This window comes from Gymnoscopelus braueri, assembly GCF_963280865.1.
Source record: "Gymnoscopelus braueri genome assembly, chromosome: 16".
Classification (NCBI taxonomy): Eukaryota; Metazoa; Chordata; class Actinopteri; order Myctophiformes; family Myctophidae; genus Gymnoscopelus; species Gymnoscopelus braueri.
Window position 1 is genome coordinate 27,044,766 of NC_137616.1, and position 22,507 is coordinate 27,067,272.

The following is a 22,507-nucleotide window of genomic DNA, read 5'->3' on the forward strand; positions in this document are numbered from 1 at the left end:
TTAGCCAATTACAATAACAGCGCAGCCGACAATCCTTCCGGGCAATAGGATGCTATAAACTCTACCTTTTCTGCGTTGCCATATTTTGTGAGAGACATAAGCAACTAGGTCTAGGAAAACAAGCCCAAAAGAAGCAATTTAGGCCACATGAGCACTTTAAACGAACCTATATGCCTCGGCTATTTGAAAATAGCCAATCGACAAGATTAAACGCATGCATCGGCATCGGAGCTTGTAGATTGGCTATTTTCAAAAACTCTTGCAATAAAATGTGGAATATTAGGATTTTTTTTTTGACATTCTAACAACACATATGTTCCCCTGGGCACAAAACATTTTCATGAAAATATTTGAGAACTACTGGTTTAAATAATAATAATATATATATATTTTTGAAGCCTAAATAAGCAAGTACGTTTACTAGAAACAAGCCCCCGCATGCCGCAACCCGCAACTACCATTTTTTACAAGCAACTTTAAAGAAAAAGATGCACAAAGTCGCTTATAATAAGCCCACATGGCAACACTGTACCTTTTCCTCTCATTTCTGCGCTTCGGGATCATCGCCCCGTGTCACGTGACGTCTACCGCGCCATGTTTCCATCCTGGCGTCAGAAGCAGTGTTGCCATGTCGACTTATTATAAGCGACTTTGGGCTTCTTTTTCTGTAAAGTTGCTGGTAAATATTTGTAGTTGCGGGTTGCGTTTTTTGGGCTTGTTTCCTAAATTTTGTTTAAACCAGTGGGTCTCGTTCTCGTTCTCCAACATGTTCATGTCAAGGACCCCCAAATTAATATGTATTTTTCCACGGACCCCCCCATCTGAAAATTATTTTGTGCCAGGGACCCCCATACCAGATTTGTGTCAAAATGTTTTTTTTAAAACATATTAAAAAATGTCCACTTTTTCCCCAAGATTGTTTTGAAAATAGGTGATGAATATATATTAAAAGTGCTAATGTACTTTTGGGGCTTGTTTTCACAGACCCCGTTGCTTGTTTCTATCGCAGAACTTGGCAACGCTGATCAGAAGTTTGCAGCCAGCAGGGAAAGGCAGTAGGAACAAAGTTTGGGATATAATATTTTACAACATCGCAGTATTCAACCTGGTGACAAGAAACAACACCTTTACCTTCTCTATCTTCTCAACAAGGATACAGCCGGCCTCCTGTGTGGACCAAGAAGAAAAAGAAGAAGAAAACAAAGCATATTATGTTGGAAGCTTTTACAAATTATTGTTATTGTGGATGCGCGTGAGGAGCACTGTCGCTTTCCAGGCATGTTTAACAGTGCCTTATAAAGCTACCTTCCATAACATGGATTAAAGGTGTATTAATGACTCTTTCTATTATAGCCACATCTTCAACTTTTGACTTGTTTTACGGCATCGGTTTCTGGGTGACAGCGGCAAAGGTGAGCGTACGTGTGTGTGTGTGTGTGTGTGTGTGTGTGTGTGTGTGTGTGTGTGTGTGTGAGAGAGAAAGAACGAGAGAGAGAGAGATAGAAGAGAGAAAGATAGATAGATAGATAGATACAGATAGAGGGAGAGGGAGTAAGAGAGAGTAAGTTAGGGGGAGAGAGAGTAAGTTAAAGAGAGAGAGTAAGAGAGAGAGAGAGAGAGAGAGGGGGGGAAGTGAGAGAGAGAGAAGGAGAGAGAGTGTGACTTTGATTCATGGACACATCAGAGTAAACGTTACCTCTAGCCACGTTTGACCCTAACGTCCAGTAACAGCGCTGGATGTTTGTTAGAACTTAGAATGATATGAACACAGTCACAGTACGGTAACAGTACCTTTAACTCTGAGTATACACATGTAACCGAATGGACCTTTACGGGTACATTTGGTTACATTTGTAAACACTTGTTAGTTGGCATTAGCATACACATCTTCATTAAGTGTCCATTTGGTTCAATTTGTACATTCAGATTTAAATGAACACAGAAGATTTGACTGAGTTTAAACATCCAACTAACTAAAGCAGTGCGACTACTAAAGCAGGGATCTTCAACGTTTTTCAGGCCATGGACTCCCTAGTTGAGAGAGAGAGAGAGAGAGAGAGAGAGAGAGAGAAAGCAGGGACCCCCTCTACATATTGTATGAAATTGTGTTGCTATTTCCCCCCCTTACACTAAACCTCTTTGCCAAAAATATCCAATCTACAAGTGAGCTTGTATGTAGATCTACTATTTTAGCTATTTATAGCTATTTTGTCTCCTCAGAATAGGAATGCTAGGGTTGAAGTTGTTGGTTAATGTGAAAAATAAATAAATACTATCACACAAAGATTTGGAGGCCCTCTGTAGTAACTCTGAGGACCCCTTAGGGGTCCCGGACCCCCTGTTGAATACCCCTGCACTAAAGCATTAACCTGTCCTGAACTCCTGAGCTCCTCTCAGATTGTAAATGGCTGTACTGAAAAGACAGCAAGCACAATGTCAGGCTGCTTTATTTTGGTGAGAATTAAAATGATATGAGATGTTCAGACTTATTGGCTTGGAAAGCTTGAGACAAGAGACGCTATGATCCAAGGAAATCTACAATTAGGCTGTTGCAGTTGTTGGACAAAAAGTGGCACAAGTTGAACTTTTGTGGCTCAAACAGTTGTTTGGTTTAAATACTGGCTTACTGAACCCTTCCCTTGTTTTGGCCTTGGTTGTCAAAGCAAGTGTAATGGTTAGAGGAGGAACTGAAACGGAGAAGACACTGGACAAATGGTCATGCCTTTCCACCCAAATGTACTGTTATTATTTTTGGGGCCTTGCATCATCCCCCAGGCATTGTGAGCGTGCAGTGCTCGATTAAACTGCACATTAACTCCTTTCATGGTAAAGTCTCAAGCTCTTGCGGACGGGACTTGATGGAGTTTTTTTTTTTTGTTAACCAGAGGTTCGGTTAAACTTTAGAAGGACAATAGTATTTACATTTGTAATGGAATGGGCAAAAAGGCAGTGCACTGAAGTTGCAATATAAGTGCATATACAGAGTAGACATGTGTCCTCACTGTATATAGTGACAGTGAGGACACATCCAATATTGGCAGGGGTTGGATTTCTGCAACTGGAATCTGTTTTGGGTGTGCATTCCCAACTTATTTGAATTCTGAAAATAATGCCAGTGCATAATAACATTGCTACTACTATGCCAGTGCATAATAACATTGAAATGCATGTGTTTGAGTGTATACTAAACATGTTTAGCATAATTGATACTTTGTCACATGATGTTGTCGCTTGCCAAAAATAACTGAAAGCTAACATAATGAATAGAATGTGATTGTTAAATTGAAAATAAGTTATTTTCAGCGAGTGACAGTGACTGATGTTGTCTTTTGGATGAATCACCCATCTCTCACCATTTTAAGTCAGCCTAAATGCACAAAAATGCTAAGGGAAAACCTAAATGTTTAGATGGAGGGTATCAATGTCTTGCTATTGAGTTGGAATTAAAGTTTTTACAGTTGCTTTCAGGTGCTGGGAGAGGACCGCCACACTGTGTGGGAAGAGGCAAGGCTCTGCATCATAACATTTGGATGAACAAAACCGGATTAATTGGGCGCCATGGCATCATCTGGTGACAACGCTGAAGGAGGAGCCAATAACGAGTTCAGTGACATCATCAAATGGAGATCTGGTACGTTCCAATCATCACCTTGACATTGTTGATACCATTGCAATACCAATAATGGCTTAACCTGTGGCTAGTGAATGCATTTTGACCAGATGTTTAGACTTTAGATTGACAAAATGTAACAATAGAAAGAAATCACAAGGTGTGTCTAGATGAGCCTATGTTTAAAGGTAGAGAAGCATGTGTGACCCTGCAGGAACTTTATTAAGCGAAATGTACGGTGGTTGTTTTGAAGTGTTGTCTGATCTGAGAGGCTGCATTATACTCTGATATCACAAGGCTGCATGGTAAAAAAAAAAGAGGAGGGGGTAGAGTAGAGTTGCGTTGCAGTACGTGCATCCAATTGGTAGCATAGAGGAAACACTGACAAAGCCAGAAATCCTGTTTTGCACGGACAGCCTGAGTTCCCATGGAGGAAGGAAGTAACAAAAGGATATTGGTGAGAACCGGAGATGGTTGAATGTGGCAACATGATGAGAAAGAGAAAGTAAAAGAAAAGGAGGAGACAGACGGGGCAGAAAAGAAAAGCAAATACAAGAGACTGTTGGGATTGGTTTGGAAAGCCACACCCTCTGAACCTTTTCTCAACGTGCTGTTCCATATATGTTAATATTTTGTAAACACCACCCTGATACACAAGCAAATACACACACACACTGGGTATCTCGGCCAGGCCGAAGGCAAGGGTGGGATTATGTTTTCGCAAATGTCAGTCTATTTGTCGGTCCGAGGCTAATCTCACAAACGACTGGCCGATCAGTGCCAAATCTCTTGTGCAAGTAGGCCAAGGAAGTAAATCCCTGAATATGTTTTTGTGTGTGAATACCTTTCCTCCATATTTGGGCAAGACTGATGTCATCAACATTACATCATCAACATGAGGTCATAGATATGACAGAGATCCACAGTGAAGCCACGCCTTTATTAGACCTCATCTTTGACAGTTGATAACGCTGTTCTGACTTTCAGCGTTTACTATTTTGTAACAGCCCCCCTGGCTTGGACAGGCAACGATGACGAGAGTTTCAAAACGGATGCTCTGGTTTAATTTCTTTCCACTGTTTCTCGTTCACCATAAATGACCTCAGCACCATAGCAAAGGTTCATGACACAAACACATGTTTACATACGTTATAGGCAGTTCACCTGTTGATGCATACAATTAACCTGCAGAGTTGTTGTGGCTAAATCAGTGCAATGAAAAAACGTTTTATATACTTAATTACATAAACATAACACACACTCTTTATGCAATAATAACACATTTAGTGCTCACCTCATTCTGCTTTCCAAGGGGGTGTTAAGTTTACTTAGTTTTAGAGACAGATACTTGTTCATTTTTGCTGTTTACACTGGCCTCCGCCATCTTACATTACAGCTCTCGTTGATACGGGGTTTCGCAACTCTCATTGATACAGGGTTTCGCGACGGGATTTCACCATTTTCATGCTATGACTGACATACAAAAGAAAGGAAAACTCTGCCACCTAGCGAAACCTTATGTGTGAACGCCACACATAGTAATTGAGTTTTAAACAAATCAACAGAGAGGTTATCTCAGAGACAAAATAAATGTATGACTTCACAAATAATGAAAGAAAATGTTCAACCAAAAAAACGGACTTATAAATATATAAATTATAGAACATTAAACGGCAAAAATACTCTCAAAGACATTAACAACTGTAATATCAAATATCACTAACCTTTGATTAGTGGTAATTTACACTGTTGCACTGTAGTACAATGATAAACGCTGAAGTTCAGAACGGTGTATTCATTTGACATACCTACTGTAGTGTGCCCAACTCAAAAATATGTAATTCTTTGAAGCTCTTGGAAGCAGCCTTGCACAACTCCTCTACTTTAGGTTGACTGAAGAGAATTGTTGGCAAATGTCTTTTATATATAGTGGAGGTGTTATTGTCCAGTTGTGCTGTTAAATCTCTGTGGCGGCTCCCCTAGCTCCTTACCGGGTTTAGGTTCCAGGCCCTGGAATGGGCGCAGTGCCCAGCCTTGGGGAAAGCCAGCGGATTCCAGGCCAGGAATTCCACCATTCCGTTGGAGTTTGTAATTTACAATGCTTGTCTCCAGACCACAATGCTTTTCTTATAAGGATCCTGGTCGCATAGCAACCTCAAAAGTAATGTTTTGTTTTATTGCACAGAGGGAGAATTTAGCACATAGCCTTGCTACCCAGTGGTGCCCACTAAAGAAAAGCCAAAAGATGTATAACTGGCACAACTGGATTAATGAAATCTGAATGCTGTGGCACAACTGTTGCTTTAATCTTCATTGTGGATGGGTTTTGTTTTGTGTGTGCGAGTTATGGGTTTGTGTGTTGTGTGTCAGTGGACTTTAGTGATTGTGACTGAACTGGGCACCCCCCCATTCTGTCTGTGTGTGTGCGTGCGTGCGTGCGTGCGTGCGTTTAACTGTTGGTTTGGGGAAAACAATGATTAACATGGGAATTAGTCGTATGCTTGACCGAGCTACAAGTCACAGGGAAAGTTCCAGAAGAAAACATATTGTCACAAGGAAAATACACACTCACACTCACACACTTTTCATTTGATCTATACACAGTTGACAGTGTTGCCTGGTGAGGAGCTTTTAGATGGGCACTCTTTCATAAACTATAGAGACTGATTCTAAACAGTGAGCCCTCAGCAGCCAAACAGAACTGGGTGCTTTCAGAGGCCCTGTGTGTGTAAAAGAGAGGGAGAGAAAGAGAGGGAGAGCGGGTGTGTGTGTGTAGGGCTGTGAATCTTCTGCTATCTCACGATTCGACTCCGATTCTTGGAGTCAAGATTCCGATTTTTTTCCGATTTTTTCAAAACAAACGATTCTCGATTCAAAAACGATTTTTCCCGATTCAAAAAAGATGAAAGATTTCAGGATCTACTCCAGTCTGCTGGCATGAGAGCAGAGCAGTGTTGGAAAGTAACTAAAGTAATATGTAACTTAAAGTAATATTATTACTTTTTCCCAGTAACTAGTAACGTAACTAATTACTTTCACGTTTTGAGTAATATTATTACCTTTACTTTTTTTCAAAAAGTAATTTATTACTTTTTTTCACGAGCCTTGGTGGTACTCTGGGTTTGAGTGTGTTTATTTGATCCTGTGTTGTTTTTGGTCAATTGATATAATGGTAGACTGGTTGGGATCCAGTTGCTATGCAGGCTGCTTGCTGATCCGGTCTAGAGCGGATACGGAAACGTTGCGCACTTGTCTATGTGTGAATTATCAGCTGCGGAAGGGCGGCACAGCAGGCTTCTCCTCATGAGATATAATCGCCATTTCAGATGTGAGCAATAGGCTATTAGGCAAGTCACCAGCAGCATATTGCCCATTGCTGCCCAATGCCCACTTAACTGTAGGCCTAGACTAGTACATAGGCTGCTAGGAAGTGGAACACACTTTTGTTTTTTTTCCCTGATATTTTGTTTTGTGTCCTGAATGATGCACTAAATATCAGACAGAATGATTGTTTTGAAGTTTACATTACCTACATTTTCTTCTACATCCACGATGATATGTGTTGATATGGGAGCCTTTTTATTTTATTAGAATACATTTGTTTACAAAGAAATTAAGCACTTTATGAAGAGGTTTTTTGTTTAATTGGTTGCTGTCAGATAAAAGTTTTTTGAGAGGCTGGCTGTAAGTGCGTCCACCAGCATATTGTTTTGTTTTGTTTTCCTGATATGTTGTTTTGTGTCCTGAATGATGCACTAAATATCAGTCAGTCAGAAGAATGATTGTTTTGTTGAAGTTTACATTTCCTACACCCACCATGAACCACGATGATATGTGTTGCTATGGGAGCCTTTTTATTCTATTAGAATTACTTTTGTTTACAAAGAAATGAAGCACTTTATTTTCAGCAGTCATACAGAATGATTGATTTTTTTTTACTTGCATTTGCTCCTACATTCTGCCACGATGATATGTGTTGCTATGGGAGCCTTTTTATTTTTGTATTTTATTAGAATACATGTTGTTTAATAAACAACAGAAGTTGTTCAAAGATTGTGTCTCATGATGAGTCATTATCTGTTTGAGCCCAGGTGTTTGAATTTGAATATTTTTTTAGGCAAAAAATACATGAAATACATTTAAAATACTTCCAAAAAAGTCCTTGCGGTCTTGTTTCCATTGAGGTCCTTAGTATTCAATTCATAGTCAAATGGTTTTCATTTAGTCTGTAAGTTATGAATTCATACACAGTAAAAGTCTTAGTGTTAATATAATTGAAATGAGTGTACAAATAGAACCAAATGGACCCGTCATGTGTACAGAACACTTTTGAGTGAGGATTTTACAATGTAGGCTGCAGAAAAGAGAAAAAAAACTACTGCTAATGTTGAAAATGCAAAGTCAGACTTTTGGGGAGAAAGGATGCAATTACTGGGGGCGAGAAAAAAAAAGTAACTAAGTAATAAGTAACTAGTTACTTTTGGCAGGGAGTAATAAGTAAAGTAACTACATTACTTTTTAAACAAGTAATATGTAATAAGTAACATATTACTATGTTGTAGTAACTATTCCAACACTGGAGCAGAGTACATTTACGTAGCTTTTATAATTGTAAAGGTTTTATCAACTAAACACAAAGGTAAATTCAAGCCCCCCCCCCTAAAGAAAAAGAAAAGAAAAAAAAAGAAATTTGAAAATGAGAATCGATTCTGAATCGTCCAACAGTAGAATCGCGGTATTCGAATCGATTTTTTCCTGACACCCGTGTGTGTGTGTGTGTGTGTGTGTGTGTGTGTGTGTGTGTGTGTGTGTGTGTGTGTGTGTGTGTGTGTGTGTGTGTGTGTGTGTGTGTGTGTGTGTGTGTGTGTGTGTGTGTGTGTGTGTGTGTGTGTGTGTGTGTGTGTGTGTGTGTGTGTGTGTGTGTGAGAGTGAGAGAACGAGGGAGAGAGGTTGTCTGTACCAGAGAAATGTAGATATATAGCCTCTAGATTGACATGCAACTTGCCATTTTGAGCAGCGATCAATGAGCACTCAGGTGATATAGGATGGGGTGTTTGAGAGAGTAAAAGAGTGAGAGAAAACAGGTGGAGGGATGTTTTTACAGCTGAGAATAGTGAATAGGGGTGTGTGTGTGCGGCGGGGGGCACTCACACATGTGATCTCCTGGGCCTGGCCTCTTTTATTTCTTACTTCTTAGTGTGTTTCACTATCTCTAAGAGCAGGGTGTATAGACCCCTTAACAGACGACGTCACACTGTTTGCAAGCGATAAGAACCAGTATTGCGAGCGCAGGTCTGGCACTGAGGGTGCGTTCGGAAATTGCGCACCGGAGCCATAGAGGTATAGACCAGAGCGCACTCGCCTATTAGTTTGTATTGGCCAGTGCGCTCATTGCTGTTATTCCGAACGCACCCTATGTTGGGAATTGATTGCATGAAACAATCACCTGTGTGTTCAGTCTCAATGTTGGTAAACAAATAATTGGTCTATAGTATCGCCATCATAGGCCTCATAGATTTGTTTCTCTACAAAAAATTACACACACACACACACACACACACACACACACACACACCTGCATCTCCTCTGTAATCATTTGACTGGAAGTTGTGGTGAGTGGATTTAGAGAATCAACCCACAGGCCAACATGCATGGAGGGAGGGATATATTTGGGTTGGGCCTCTCATCAGAGTGAAAGCTATTTGTCACTAGAGGAGAGTCTGTAATTCTGAAGCTATGTGTTCCAAATGTGGATGGGCATTATGGTGAGATCGCAGGCCGTGATTAGCACCTCCATGTAACTGCTAATGAGCGTCTTAGCGTAGGCATGGGTATGTGTCTGTGTGTGCTTTGCAGGTCAGCAACAGTCTTTCTCTCCCCCCCCCTCTCTCTCTCTCTCTCTCTCTCTCTCTCTCTCCCTCTCTCTCTCCACTCACACACATTTCTAACAATATGAGTGAAGGCAAGGCAGGGGGAGCTGCTGGGTTCTCTTGTTTTCCAGCGTGTCAAGTTGTTATGTAAGCCCACAATGGGCCGGAGAGTAAAAAGACAGAGAGAGAGAAATGGGGTCTGGGTGGAAATGTGTAAAGCTGTAAAGCTAGTGGTCGCACTTGGCTGTCATGTTTTTTACGTTCCGAAATTGTGAATGAAATGGCATCCTGGCTTGTCTCTGTGTATGGTCAATTCGTTTCATATTTCACCTGGATTATACTAGTTGGACATCAGTCCAAAGCCAAGCCATTTGTTTTAACTTACTTTGAGCATTAGGATGGGTGTGAGAAGTGAGAACCACTCCGATGTGTTTTCATTTAGTGAAGCCCACATTGCGTTGACTTTAAAATAATCTACCCGGCACTCCAAAGCCATTTAGCTCACGTGCAATCTTAGAGTGTGCTTCACTTCCTAGGTAACCATGACGAGGCTCACAGGCTTTCTTCCAATGCGGCAAACTCCACCCATCCGGGCGGTGCTCCAAACATCCTAAAACAAGCATTAAGTAAAAATCATTTGTAAACACTGTTGGTAATGTTTAGCCTGTTTCCACCTGCCTTCCACCTGGTTTCCCTGCATGCATGCATCCCATTCCCCTCCCCCTGCTCATTCACACAGCATAGAGACAAAGGTGAAAGGTCAAATATCATCCAGGGGTGGGTGGGGGGGGGGGGTTAGGGTTGTTGTTTAACAAGCATTATGAGGTGTACAACAGTCCCTCTATATCCCTCCGTCTTTCACGTTTCTCTCCCTCTCTCACAGTCGTGCACAATGTGCACTGCACATATCTGACCTCCTTCTTGACTGTGTTTGTGTGTTTGTCACTTGAGAGCTCTGCTCCTGATAAAGGCAGCTAAAGAACACACGCTAGCCGCTCCGGTTACCTGACCTGCTGTTGTCCTCTCCATCTTCCCCTGTCTCCGCCATTGTGTGTCTCTCTGTATTCTGTCTCTCTCTCTCTCTCTGTCTCGCGCTCTCTCTCTCTCTCCTACTATTACCCCCCACTACTATCCCATGTCTCAAGCACAACTTGATTTACCGCTTGCACTCAGTTTGTTTACACCGGTGCAGCTTGGCTTTATGTAGCTAACTAATAGTATCCGTCCATTGTCACATGATGCATAGTAGGGCTGCACCATTATGACAAAAATTATTATAAATCATGTTAAAATTCAAATGTATAATGAATTAAATAATTATTTCCCTAATGCTGTTGTTGGTCATTGTGCTGATCAAAGCTATATCTTTGACCAAATGTTATTTAATTACCTATGATTTTATTGTGGCTCTGTGAGCACAGATTGTTTGTATAATGCTCTCTGCTCTGGTTATTAAACCGTATGACATGTTGAGTAGACAAGGGCAAGATGCAACTGTACAGCTAACCAAATGTTTCACGACTACATAATTGTGAAACATTCAATCAAGATTTGCAATTACTTTCAACTAATTTTGAAGCCCGGCCTAATGCATTGCAATTTTATGCTTTTTATCCAAAGTGTCTTTACAGCACATCTTGAGAAGGAATGGACCCAGTATTTAAGTGGAACCCCTAATGGCAGTGCTCCTGACCTACTCGAATGCATCAGCTAGCTTACATGTGTGCGTTTATGCACTTTAGCGTGAGCGCATGGGCTTTGCATGTGTTCTACACAACATGACGAGTCATCAGTGGTACTGAATAACCAGTGAGCAGTTAGGATACGTAACTGAAGGGTGTGTAGAGGGTGTGGAGCTTTACCAAGCCAAATGTTATGATGTCCCTGATGAATTGTCACCATACTAGCTGAGCTACATGACACAGGGCTTGGCTCTGGCTGTGGGGTGGACCGTGTACAAAAATATGATTTTTGTGCGCAAGACACTGCAACATCACATTGCATACAGTCAAAAACCTTGGTAGAGCTCAGAATTAGAGATGATCCGATACCATTTGTTCGTTACAGATTCCGATACCTGAACTTGCATATCGGCAGCAGTGCACTAAAATAAATGAATAAACAAACAGTGACAGTGACAATGCTTTGCGACGCATTGTCAGTTTTTTACTGTTTTTTACTGTTTTTTACAGTTTTTGTCAACTCTGTGTAACTATGCAGCGACGTTACTGCACATGCGCGTCAACGGACTATCACATGATAAATGACATACTGTATTATTGGATCAGTGCAGAGACTCATGTACTTGTCAATACCACAACCTGATCCAGTTTTTATCTGTATTGAAGGTATATTGAAACAACTCTGATTTTGAGCAAAGTACAACACAGTGTGCAGTGATTACAGTGTAGGGACTAGGGAGTCATTTTCAACACACCCCTCCAGCATAACCACAACATCCAGCTGTCTCTGGGAGAGCCCAACACAGATATGCAGACACACATTGTGAGGATGTGTGCGTCTTGGTTACTGTGAGGCCCCAAACTAAAACAAGTACAATATCTGGCCATGATGATGGAGACTAATTATTTCTCTCTCACATGGTCTCTTGACCTGCCCTCTTTCTCCCTCTCCTTTTGAGCCTCCCTTGTGACTTGGTGTTGTTGACCGGCAGCAGCTGTAAGTCCTGTTCAAAAGGGGTTTTGGTGGAGGGTTGGGGTGAGAGAAAGTGTAATGTGCATTTACTGTATATTGCACTCTTTCCAGACTTTTAGACCACTGCTACTCAAATGTACTTCACAGTGTACCTCACATTCACCCACCCACTCACACACACACCGCAATGGAGGAACACCGTCCATTAGACATTATTTATGTGGGCACTTTGACACACAACCAGGACAAGCTGGGATTCGAACCTTCTGTCTCTCAGCCACTGTTCAGAGGAGTTCCAGAGGGAGGGGATTGCAATGACACCGGTGTCATAAGCCATGAGCTTCTTCTATCGTTGTGTGGTTTAGAAAAGGCAAGAGTTCTCATGAGTGTGTTTTGACTTTGTAAGGAAGAGAAGTGTATGTATGGGAAGTCAGCTGGTGTCTGTTCAGCATTATAGAAGTACTGTGTGTGCTTGTTTTTGTGCACTGTGATGACTTCTCTCATCTGGCTTTGGTCCAGCTGGGAAGTAGGCTAGAAGGGAGCCCTCGGAAATCGGAATCCTGGATGGAAATTTGGGAACTGAGGGATCAGCCAAAATAATCTCCCCTGGGTGTGGTTGTTTTGGACGCTCTGCTACTTTGGTTCACATGTGTGTGTGTGTGTGTCACAGCAGACACACCCCACCCAGCACACATGACATTTTAAGCTCTCCCACTGAAGGCAGGGAAGGGTAGAAAATGAACTGTGAGCGTAGTCTTTAATTCTCTGATGGCTGTTAAACTGATTGTGTGACTGTGTGTCACACAGTCACTCGTGCACACAAGCCTGGTCATTGAGAATGATGTAACCTCTGTTTGACTTATTCCATGCCTGGACACAGACACACACACACACACACACACACACACACACACACACAGACACACAGACACAGACAGACACACACAGACACACACAGAGAATAGTGTCAATTATAGTGTCACTGTTATGTGAATTTCCCTCTCCACTCTTAAGCTTGTCTCTATAGTTGAACCCACCCCATCTTTCCCTCTGTGACTTGCTCATTATGGCTACAAAGCCATGGTTGCTCAATCTACCTGCTGACCTCCTGCATGACACAAGAGGATTTACTAAAACGAAAACAGGCTCAGCGCCCAAAAGTCCACGTTAACCCTTCTTTAAGCTCCAGCAACTTCTGCTAAGTCAACCACTTTTAAAGGGGACCTGTTATACTCATTATTATTTTTATTATTACTCATTTCCACCTATTCTATTTTTCATTCTGGGACTCCACTAGACTTAAGGTCCTTACACACCGGCGAATGTGGCGAATATACGCAAAATTCGGACTCGTTCCGAATAATTAAAAGACGCTTTTTCGCTTCGCTTTTCCGCTTTTTCGCGCCATGTACGCTTGCATTGACTTTATAAGGTTTTTAAAAAAAGCGTATTATTCGCACGAAAAAATCGCCCCGGTGTGTAAGGACCTTTAGACTTACAGTAAAAAACTAAAATGCAGGTTTTATGCAGCCCTTATTTCAGCCTGTCTGAAACAAACAAACCATAATAGCTCTTGTCTCTGTAAAGCGCCCTACCCCCAAAAAACACTTTCTTCTGATTGGCCAACTTCCTTTTTTGGATGGATGAGAAGAAGGTGTGTAGAGGTGTAAGTGGCTCAGCTATCTGAATAATATATAAAACAATACTTTTGTTTAATTGAAAAATGTTACACAGTATGACTTTAAATGTGCATATGCTCATATAGGCTTAGCTAATCAGTTCCATTATTTAAAATTCAAAAACAATTATTTTCTTTAAAGCACATCCCATGTTAAAGTGAAAGTATTCTCATAATGAAATGCTGTCAATTATTGCCTGTGTTCTAGACAACACTTTCTCTCAAAGCAAATGCCCACAAGTTAAGTAAAATGTTAATCAAGAAGACATTATCCTGCATTATGTCTCTTTTCATGTTTTAAGTTAGTTTGGTAATACTTGCTTGACATTTTGTTCAACTGCAGTCGCTGCTATATAGAATGCAAATCCACTCAGAGGGAAGCTTTATTTCAATGAATTGTAGAGAGAGGGTTTTGGATGGAAAAAGTGAGGCATTGATAGAGTCAAGAAGATGGAGGAAAAGAACCTCCTCCATAATTTCCCAAGGCCATGGGCGGAGGACTGTGGCATTATTGGGCACTATGGGGCATTTCCAATGCACCTCTGTCTCTTGGATAGACTGGACCTCTGACTCATATGTCATTATGTGTGGGGGCATGCACAAATGTGTGTATTTGTGTGTGCTGTGCACATTCTCTTGACTGCAGCCAGTCACTATTCATTCATTCTGTGTGCTATTCTGTGAAAGACCTAACATGAATAAAATAAGTGAATTGTAGGTCTATGGAGGATTCTGAAAAGCCATGGGCGCTGTTTGAGAATGAAATATATGTATTTGATATGTATGAGATAGCAAAAGAAAGAGCTAGGTTCATTTTGGTTGAAGGTAAAATGAGATTGAAGAGTGCATGGCTGCATGCCTGGCTGACATCTCATAGTGGATGCTCAAGATCAGTCCAGACTAGACTGAGCTTCTCTTCTTCCCTGGAAAGTCCTGCCCCCTGCAGGATCCTTCCATTTCCATTGACAACACCCTGGTGGCTCTTGTTCCAACTGCCACGATCCTGGGAGTGGTCCTGGACAGTCAGCTGTCCTTCAAGGCACACATTGCACACATTGCAGCGATCACACAATCCTGTAGGTTTACACTTTTCAACATCCAAAGGAATCAGACTCTTCCTCACTAGGGAGTCTGCCCAGCTTCTTATCGAAGCCTTAGATATCTCCAGGCTTCACTATTGCAACCCCCCCCCCCCCTTGCTGGTCTCCCAGCATGCACATTTAAACCCCTTCAACACCTTCAAACGAATTACAGCAGAATGCTTTGGCACGCCTGATCTTCAACCTCGCGAAACTTTTATGTCTGACCCCTTTTGCGTTCCCTTCACTTCCGGTTGCTGCCCTTACCCATAAAGAGCTAAATCTTTTTGCAAGTTCCTGACAGTGTGCGAGTCCTTTTCACCATCAGAGATCCCCTTCTGGATGCCCTCACCCAGTACAAAATGCTGGTGATGGCCTCCAAGGCACCCCCTTACCTCCAGAACATGATCAAACCCCACACCCTTCACTCGGATCACACGGACGCACAGAAGGTTTGAACCTTCCCTAAAACCCTGGCCAAAACATCACACAGATGTTTTGTTCTGATCTCCTAAAAATTGTTAAATGCCAAAATTGTAATTGTAGGAATTACACTGCAATATGTATTATATATTGTAGATAGTGTCTATAAATTGTTTTTCTTTGCATAATTTCAGCTCCGTTTTATTTTGTCTGTTTAGGTGAGCATGTAGGAGGTAGCTCTTGTGTGGCTGTCAGGGTTTATGAGGATGAAGGGGTAAGTGTTTGGCCAGGTGGGGAAACACAGCCAGTGACCTTTTAATTCAAGTCTGAGTCTTTCAGGGCAGGGCCCTGCCCCTCTCTCCTCCTGACAAACCTTGCCCAATGTTTTTTAGTCCCGCTAGCAGCAGGCGAATCAAGGTCCGTCTGTTTGTTCACTTTGGTCCCAAACAAGTATCTACACAAGCGTGTGCATCTAAGTAAGTCGTTACCAGCACGGAATTATTGCATTTGCTGTTTGAAATTCTATTTATGTATGTATTTATATATCTTCAAATGACCACTGTAATGAATTATGTTATAGAACACTGTATTTATACAAAAAAAAAATAGGAGTGATCTCGCCCTGCGATGAATCACCTTTCAACTCGTGGCTTTTCATGATTTCAAGAATTGCCGTCCGACGAGTGGATGTGTATTTTTTTCAATCAAAACTTTTGCATTTGTTTCGGATGTGTTAAAAACTGACTCAATGTGTAAAAAAACCTTTAGTCTTGTTTGTATTTATAATGCAGAGTTTTGGGCCGCTATGCAGCACCCACACCTACGTCGCACCGCCGATCAGACTGATATGCCCATATATGGAGATATCTGTATCTGTCAGTCCTTGTCCCTTTTATGCCCATATATAGAGATCCCTGATGTCATCAGTATTTGCCCATATATGGGCATGCCCTTTTGTGCACATATGACACAAATAAATCAGTCATATGGAGCTGACTGATTTGTTTGCGCCTGATGCCATGAGGACACATTGAGGTCCATATCTTAGCTCCATTGGGAACTCATTATGTGGTTATGGCTGAGTCATGGTGACATGAGCGTGAAGACGTAGTGACATGAGTGTGACGTCAGAGGTCCGCCCGCCCACCCGCCTCCTTTAAGACAATTATAATAAAGGAGGATGCATCATACAATCTCCTGGGTGGACCACTTCTGACTAGGGGTATCGCTGTTGTTCGTTAGGGATTGGACTGTACAGCCAGAAAAAACATTGGTCATTAAATTCAATAAACACCACACACAAAGCATCTGTGGTGGTGTGTGCATTTGTGTATTTGCACAAGTACTAGCATATCCGTGTGTGAGTAACTTCAGAGGAGGCTGACTTCATTTCAAACAACTCATGTGGGAAGAGCTGAAGACATGCAGAGGCTGACTGATGGCACATCTTTGGGTTCATGACGGATGCTGTCCTGTGGAAAGTCCCCTTGGTCCCCTGATTACTTATATCAGTGCCAAGACCAGGCCAGGCACACCCAGCCTAGCCTAGCCCAGCCCAACACAGCCTGCTTCATTCCTCTGTGCTGTGTCCAAGCCAGCTGTTCTTATCCTCTATGGGAGGAAATGGCTTTAATTCAATCAGATTTTGGATTGAAGTCAGTCACGGGTGGACCAGGATTTTAGTCTTCTTCACTTCCTATTCTTGATGGAAAAGAAGAGTGAAAACCAATCAATGAAAAGTAAACTCTTTCATTTTTTTGTCTTTCTCGTGCTCCTCTCTTCAGCTTTGAGTTGTTTATTCAGTTGCTTGTCATTCACTAAATATACCATTACATGCACAAATGGCCAGCACCTACAGCCTGATCCTTATGTCCACTGGAGCGGCTTATAGCTCCTTCTTAAATGTCAGCAGGCAGGTCATAATTTGACTATATGATGACCAGTCATTTAATTGGACTGTCAAGGTGCAGGTTCGACTCGTAAGCCGTATTCATGGCAGCGTGATGGCCGTGTGAGATTTAAGACCCAGAGTTCAGCCTGGGTCATGTTTATCTGCTGTCACATTCGGTGACACCTGTCCCACAGCTCACTTTCGCTATCCCTCACCCTCTCTTGCTTTTTCTCCCAGCTTCACCCACTTTCTCAGGAGATACAGCTGTCAAATAAATCACTGCTAAGTGCTAATGACATGGACACGCGCACACACACACACACACACACACACACACACACACACACACACACACACACACACACACACACACACACACACACACGAACACACATACGAACACACATCTCCATCTATCTGTCACCTGTCAATTACTCCTTTATGTGACACAGACACTCCACCATCCCCTTTTCTCACCCTCCTGCTGTGCGTGCGTGCGTGCGTGCGCTCATGCCTGGCTGCCGGCGTATGTATGTGAGATTGCACAGCAGGACAGCCCAAGCACCCCATGTAAACACACCAGGCATGCTCGACAACCCTCCACTTCCTCTCTCTCGGTCTCTCACAGCCACCCACCTCCTCTTCCTCTTCCTGATCTCTTGTTTTCACTTCTCTTCTTAACTTCTCTTTTCATTACGTGATGAATTTGAGCAAGTGGATGCCTTGGAGAAAGCGTAACTTTTTCCGGAGGAAGGGGAAGCTGGATAGCGGTCCTCCTTTAGGTAAGTAGTCCCGGGACCACCGGTCACAGGTGGAGCAGTTGAACACATTAGAAAAGCGGAGCATGCTAATTGACTTTGGTAAACAGGTGCAAGATAAACAGAAGATCGGCATCAAAAATAATAGCATATGCATACTGTTAGACTTGCTACCACTATGTTTATCGCAAGATCCATCTTAGTTTTTGCAATAAACATGGCAGGAGCAAGTGTAATGGTGTGCGGAGTCTATTATTTTTGAGTCGAACAGACTCACAGACTCACAGAACATGTTGCAGGTTAAAAACTGGAAACGAAACCTTTGTCTTCATCCACCGGCTAAACTTTTCAAGTTTTACCGGCCTCCTGAAAGTGTGTTTTTAGAACAGAAGAGTCAGGAAAACCTGCGAGTAGCGGGTGGCAGCTGTCAAATGTCTGTTAGTTGAACGTGCCAGGAAGGCACAGTCTAGTCATAATGTGCGAATAATAGCAAATGCCAGAAAGTCATTTGCTTAACAGTTGGGTCGTGCCAGGTAGATTATGTTCAACCCTACACAGTGAAATCTTCAGTGTTAATAAATGTATCAGTTTGTAACTCTGAGGATTTAACTGTCTTAGCTTGTTTACATACTGTTACTGTAGGTTACTTTCACATCGTCTGACCCAGGCCCCATTACACCACTGACTCTAAAGCTAAAGTTGAAACTTTAAGCTGAACCACTGTAGTCATAGTGTTTTTTTTTAATGTGCTGTAAATACAGTACTACGATACCTTTTTGACGATTTGATTTGTATTTTGATATGGCAAAGATGATATCAACCATTATGAGGTCTGTACCGAATGCCATTTTCTGTTTCATTTCAAATCTTGTGTGTCTGACATCATATTTTATGACTACTATCAATTCATTGAATGAATAGCAAATGTTATCATGGCATGTTTAAAACCACATGCTGATTAGCTCTATACCAGTCCAGTGTTGTTGACAGGGAAATCCTAGTATGTTTGCTTCCGAGTTGATATAGTATACTCTGTTAATGTAAGTTCTACAGTGGACTGTGAATTATTTATTTACTAGAGTCTTAGACATTGTTTTACAGTTTGTAGCTAACAATTAGGAAATCAATGTCTCAAGGGAAACTTACGCCCGATGATGGAAATGGTACATTTGCTATTATCATATTGGCCATATTATGCTTAGGGTGGGATGGTATGCTTTATTTTAATTTTTTACCTATGTGTACTGTTTGATTTTCATTTCAAAACAATAAAATTTCATAGAATAATAGTGTGTTTTGCACATTTCCGAATGTTAATTTAGATTTTGAATGTCACCATTATAAAGTTTCAAAAGTTCAAACTATTTGGTATAACCCTACCCATTATTTGTGTGCAGTGCACCACGTTGCATTGCAATACATAAGGATTTTGTGTGTGTGTGATTGAATGAATGAATATTTTATTTCCGTGTCCGGACAATTTTTTGACCCATCCCACATGGGATTATCAGACACATCAATTAAAACAAAAACATAAACATTCCAGTCAGTGTATACCCAGCCAGCAAACTCATAATACAACCTGATTTTGAACAAGGCACATACAGTACTTAAATTCATATAGACCTGCACATAGAGTATATAAAGTTAATAATGGATGAACTTTCGTTCATCTATTATTATAAGTCACCCTTCTCCCCCTGTCCCACGTTTTATAAATATATTCTGAAAATACAAAAATATGACAAAAAAGAAAGTGTGTGTGACTGTGTTTGTATGTATGAATGCATGCATGCATTTTTGTCTTTGTTTTGGTATTTTCGTTGATTTACTACCAGCACCTCTGTTTATTTCAACTACACGCTCACAGCAGTCAACCGTGGTATCTAACTCTTTCCTGCTTGGGGTAGCATTGCTATCAGACTGTGCTGTGGTGCGGAATAGTGAAAGGGAATGCGTGGAACATGTTTGGCTCTGATAAAGCAGTGTGTGGTGGGATGGAGGGAGAGCGCGGGTCTGCAGAGCGGTGCATCAAGTTGCACACTGCTGTGGGGAAGGTGCAGCAGTAGATTATTACCGACGGTGAGGCTCTCCTGCTGAATCTTTCATCAAGAACCCATTGCGATCAGTTAGGTTTCTCGGTCATGCCGTTCAGAAGGTGTTCCGGATTGTGCATTCCAGTTACTTTAACCCCCATGGCTCCTCTTCTCATTCATATCTGCCATCCCATGTTGTGTCTACGTACTGTTTGTGTACGTGTTTGTGCATTCTCTGTGTCTGAGGAAGAGAGAGATACCAGGATGATGCCCCTCTCTTTGCTTTCCAACGTGGGACACCTCTTGTGTTCTTTCTCTCCCATTGCATGCTGGGATGGTGCAGAACAGAGTGTTGTGTGTTCCTCTCACTATCACACCATGCATTATGACTGCCCACCCATGGCTTACCCTGTCCACACTCTCTCTCTCTCTCTCTCTCTCTCTCTCTCTCTCTCTCTCTCTCTCTCTCTCTTACTCTGCCCCTCTCTCTCATTAGCAGTGTACCTCATTCTCTGCCTCCTCCTCTCTCCTCCCTCTGTTGCATTCTTCTGTTCTTCTCCCCCCCCTCTGGTCAAGGAGTGACAGCCGGAGGAGAGAGAGAGAGGGAGGCAGGAATGTGAGTTTCTGGTCCTGCATTGCTGGCCTCAGTTTATCTCGTCCCTTCTTCTTGCTTTGTGTTGTTTTCCCTGGATTGGCGTTGTGGCAGCGGGGAGTCAGGGAGAGATGGCAGAGCGCGGGCTGAAGCTCAGAGGTAGGACCCTCAACCAAGTCTGTGACACACAGCTGGGTGGCTGATTGGTGTGTCGCTCAGGTGTGGTAGAGTGCTCAAACTTGGTGTGACAGAACGGGGCAGTGTATTCCAGGTGTAGCGGGAGAGCTGCATTTCAGCTCAGCATAAGTACAGTGGTTAATATTTACTGTTCTGTGCATGTGGTTTCTCCGTTTGTTGTGTAAACGTACGTTTGGGACTTAAAGATACAATTGCATAGCTTCATAAAAGCGTTGATTTAGAATGGGAAAAAATGTATTTGCCAAACACAGGGCTGTTTTACTGCAGTGTTTTGACATTACCAATGTAAACGAACCTTTTTGTAGCCACAAATTTCACATAAAGCACATTTCGAGAAGTCACACATGAAAAATGTGTTGCGTAAACAAAGCCATTAGTGCGGTGATGTAATGGTGCTGTTACGTATGTATTGGGCCTCGAATGTATGTAACATTATAATACAATTTAGGTGGCTCGTCCAAGTACTGTTGAAGGTCATTGAAATTCATAATGTAACATTTTTGATTTGTGTGTCTTTCCTCCTCTTGTTCTGACTTGTCCGTTATTTTAACGTCAAGACATGTTATTTCACTGTTAACTCAGTTGCCGCTGCTTTGTAGAGTGACCTCGCCAGCGGCGAAGCATAATTTATCAGAGCCCCATCGCCCCCCTAACACTTACTCACTCCTAATTGCGCTAATACACACACCTACAGCTGCTCTGCAAGGGTGTTTTTCAAACTAAGTGCAGGATATGGGATAATCCCCACAGTTGCTCAGGAGTGTTTTCCCTACAAATTCCCATATCTAGACTAGACGCTAGAGCGTCAACAAGGCCTGGCTGGGACAAGCTTAGACAAGTGACCGCTGCGAGGAGGGGGAGGAATGAGTGTGAAATGATGGGAATTCTACGCATTCCACTCAGCCCACCAAGTCAAAATAGAATGCATCTCCACTGTCAAGTTGTAAACTCAAGCTGAGGTGTACGTGCGCTTGTGCTGGTGGGCGTGTGTGAGATTAATTGGTTGTTTGTGGGAGGGCAGACAAAGTTGAAGTGTGAAGTGTGTATGCCCCGTCCTCATCAGTGGGATTGTCCGACAATGTTTGTGTGTCCTGTGTAAAGGATTAGTGTATTCCAATGGGGCAGGGGTGGAGCAGTGTTGACAGATGGGACAGCTAACAGCTGTTTCTGGATCTTGCCAGCCTCCAGCACAAGTCAACAAGGTGAAGTTCACTGGGGGGGGGGGGGTCACAGCCATGACAAAGACCAGGGAAAACCATACAGTTTACATTGGAGTGCACTGAAAAGCCGGCCACTTAGGCCATCATGATAAGTTTCAAACATGAGCCCCAGCCTGTATTCAGCTTATTGAGCCTCTGATAACTGAAAATGATAGTGGGGCCAAAGTTTGCATTTCTGTAGTATGCTGTATACTAGTGTGGCTGAAGTGGCATTATTATTTTTTTTGTCTTATCAGGATAGAAGTAGAGAAAAATATTAGTCCATATCGCAAACAGTAACTGGCATTTTTTGCTGTAGCTACAGTTTTTTGGCTAGAGGCCATTGCTGCTCAGCTGTGTGGTTATACAGTACCTTGTAAGTATCTCTATTTATCTAAGCTCTCATGTTTGCGTGTGTCGTGCTGCCGTGGAAACCCTCTCGGTTTGTTTGATCTTTCACTTCAGTACCTCCCTCTGGATCCCACTCCTTGCCATGTGGTCACAGTCTGTTTCCACCT

General features: G+C 42.2%; 1 protein-coding gene across 12 annotated transcripts in view; it reads left to right on the top strand.

Annotated features, from left to right (window-relative positions):
• Positions 1-1,046: 1,046 nt before the first annotated feature.
• The window catches only part of utrn (utrophin), a gene marked incomplete at its 3' end in the record, with an annotated part of 232,858 nt that continues 211,397 nt past the window's right edge, over positions 1,047-22,507 (top strand). For 7 of the 12 annotated variants that reach the window (XM_080452436.1, XM_080452447.1, XM_080452441.1 and 4 more), the window contains exon 1: positions 17,871-17,988. In XM_080452436.1, the coding sequence (XP_080308562.1) occupies positions 17,907-17,988 (82 nt within the window). In that variant the 5' untranslated portion in view covers positions 17,871-17,906. Of the gene's footprint in view, positions 1,413-3,458; positions 3,632-17,870; positions 17,989-20,626; positions 20,752-20,790; positions 20,812-22,507 lie in introns of those variants that run through there. The other 5 variants (XM_080452440.1, XM_080452443.1, XM_080452444.1 and 2 more) reach the window with 4 other exon arrangements.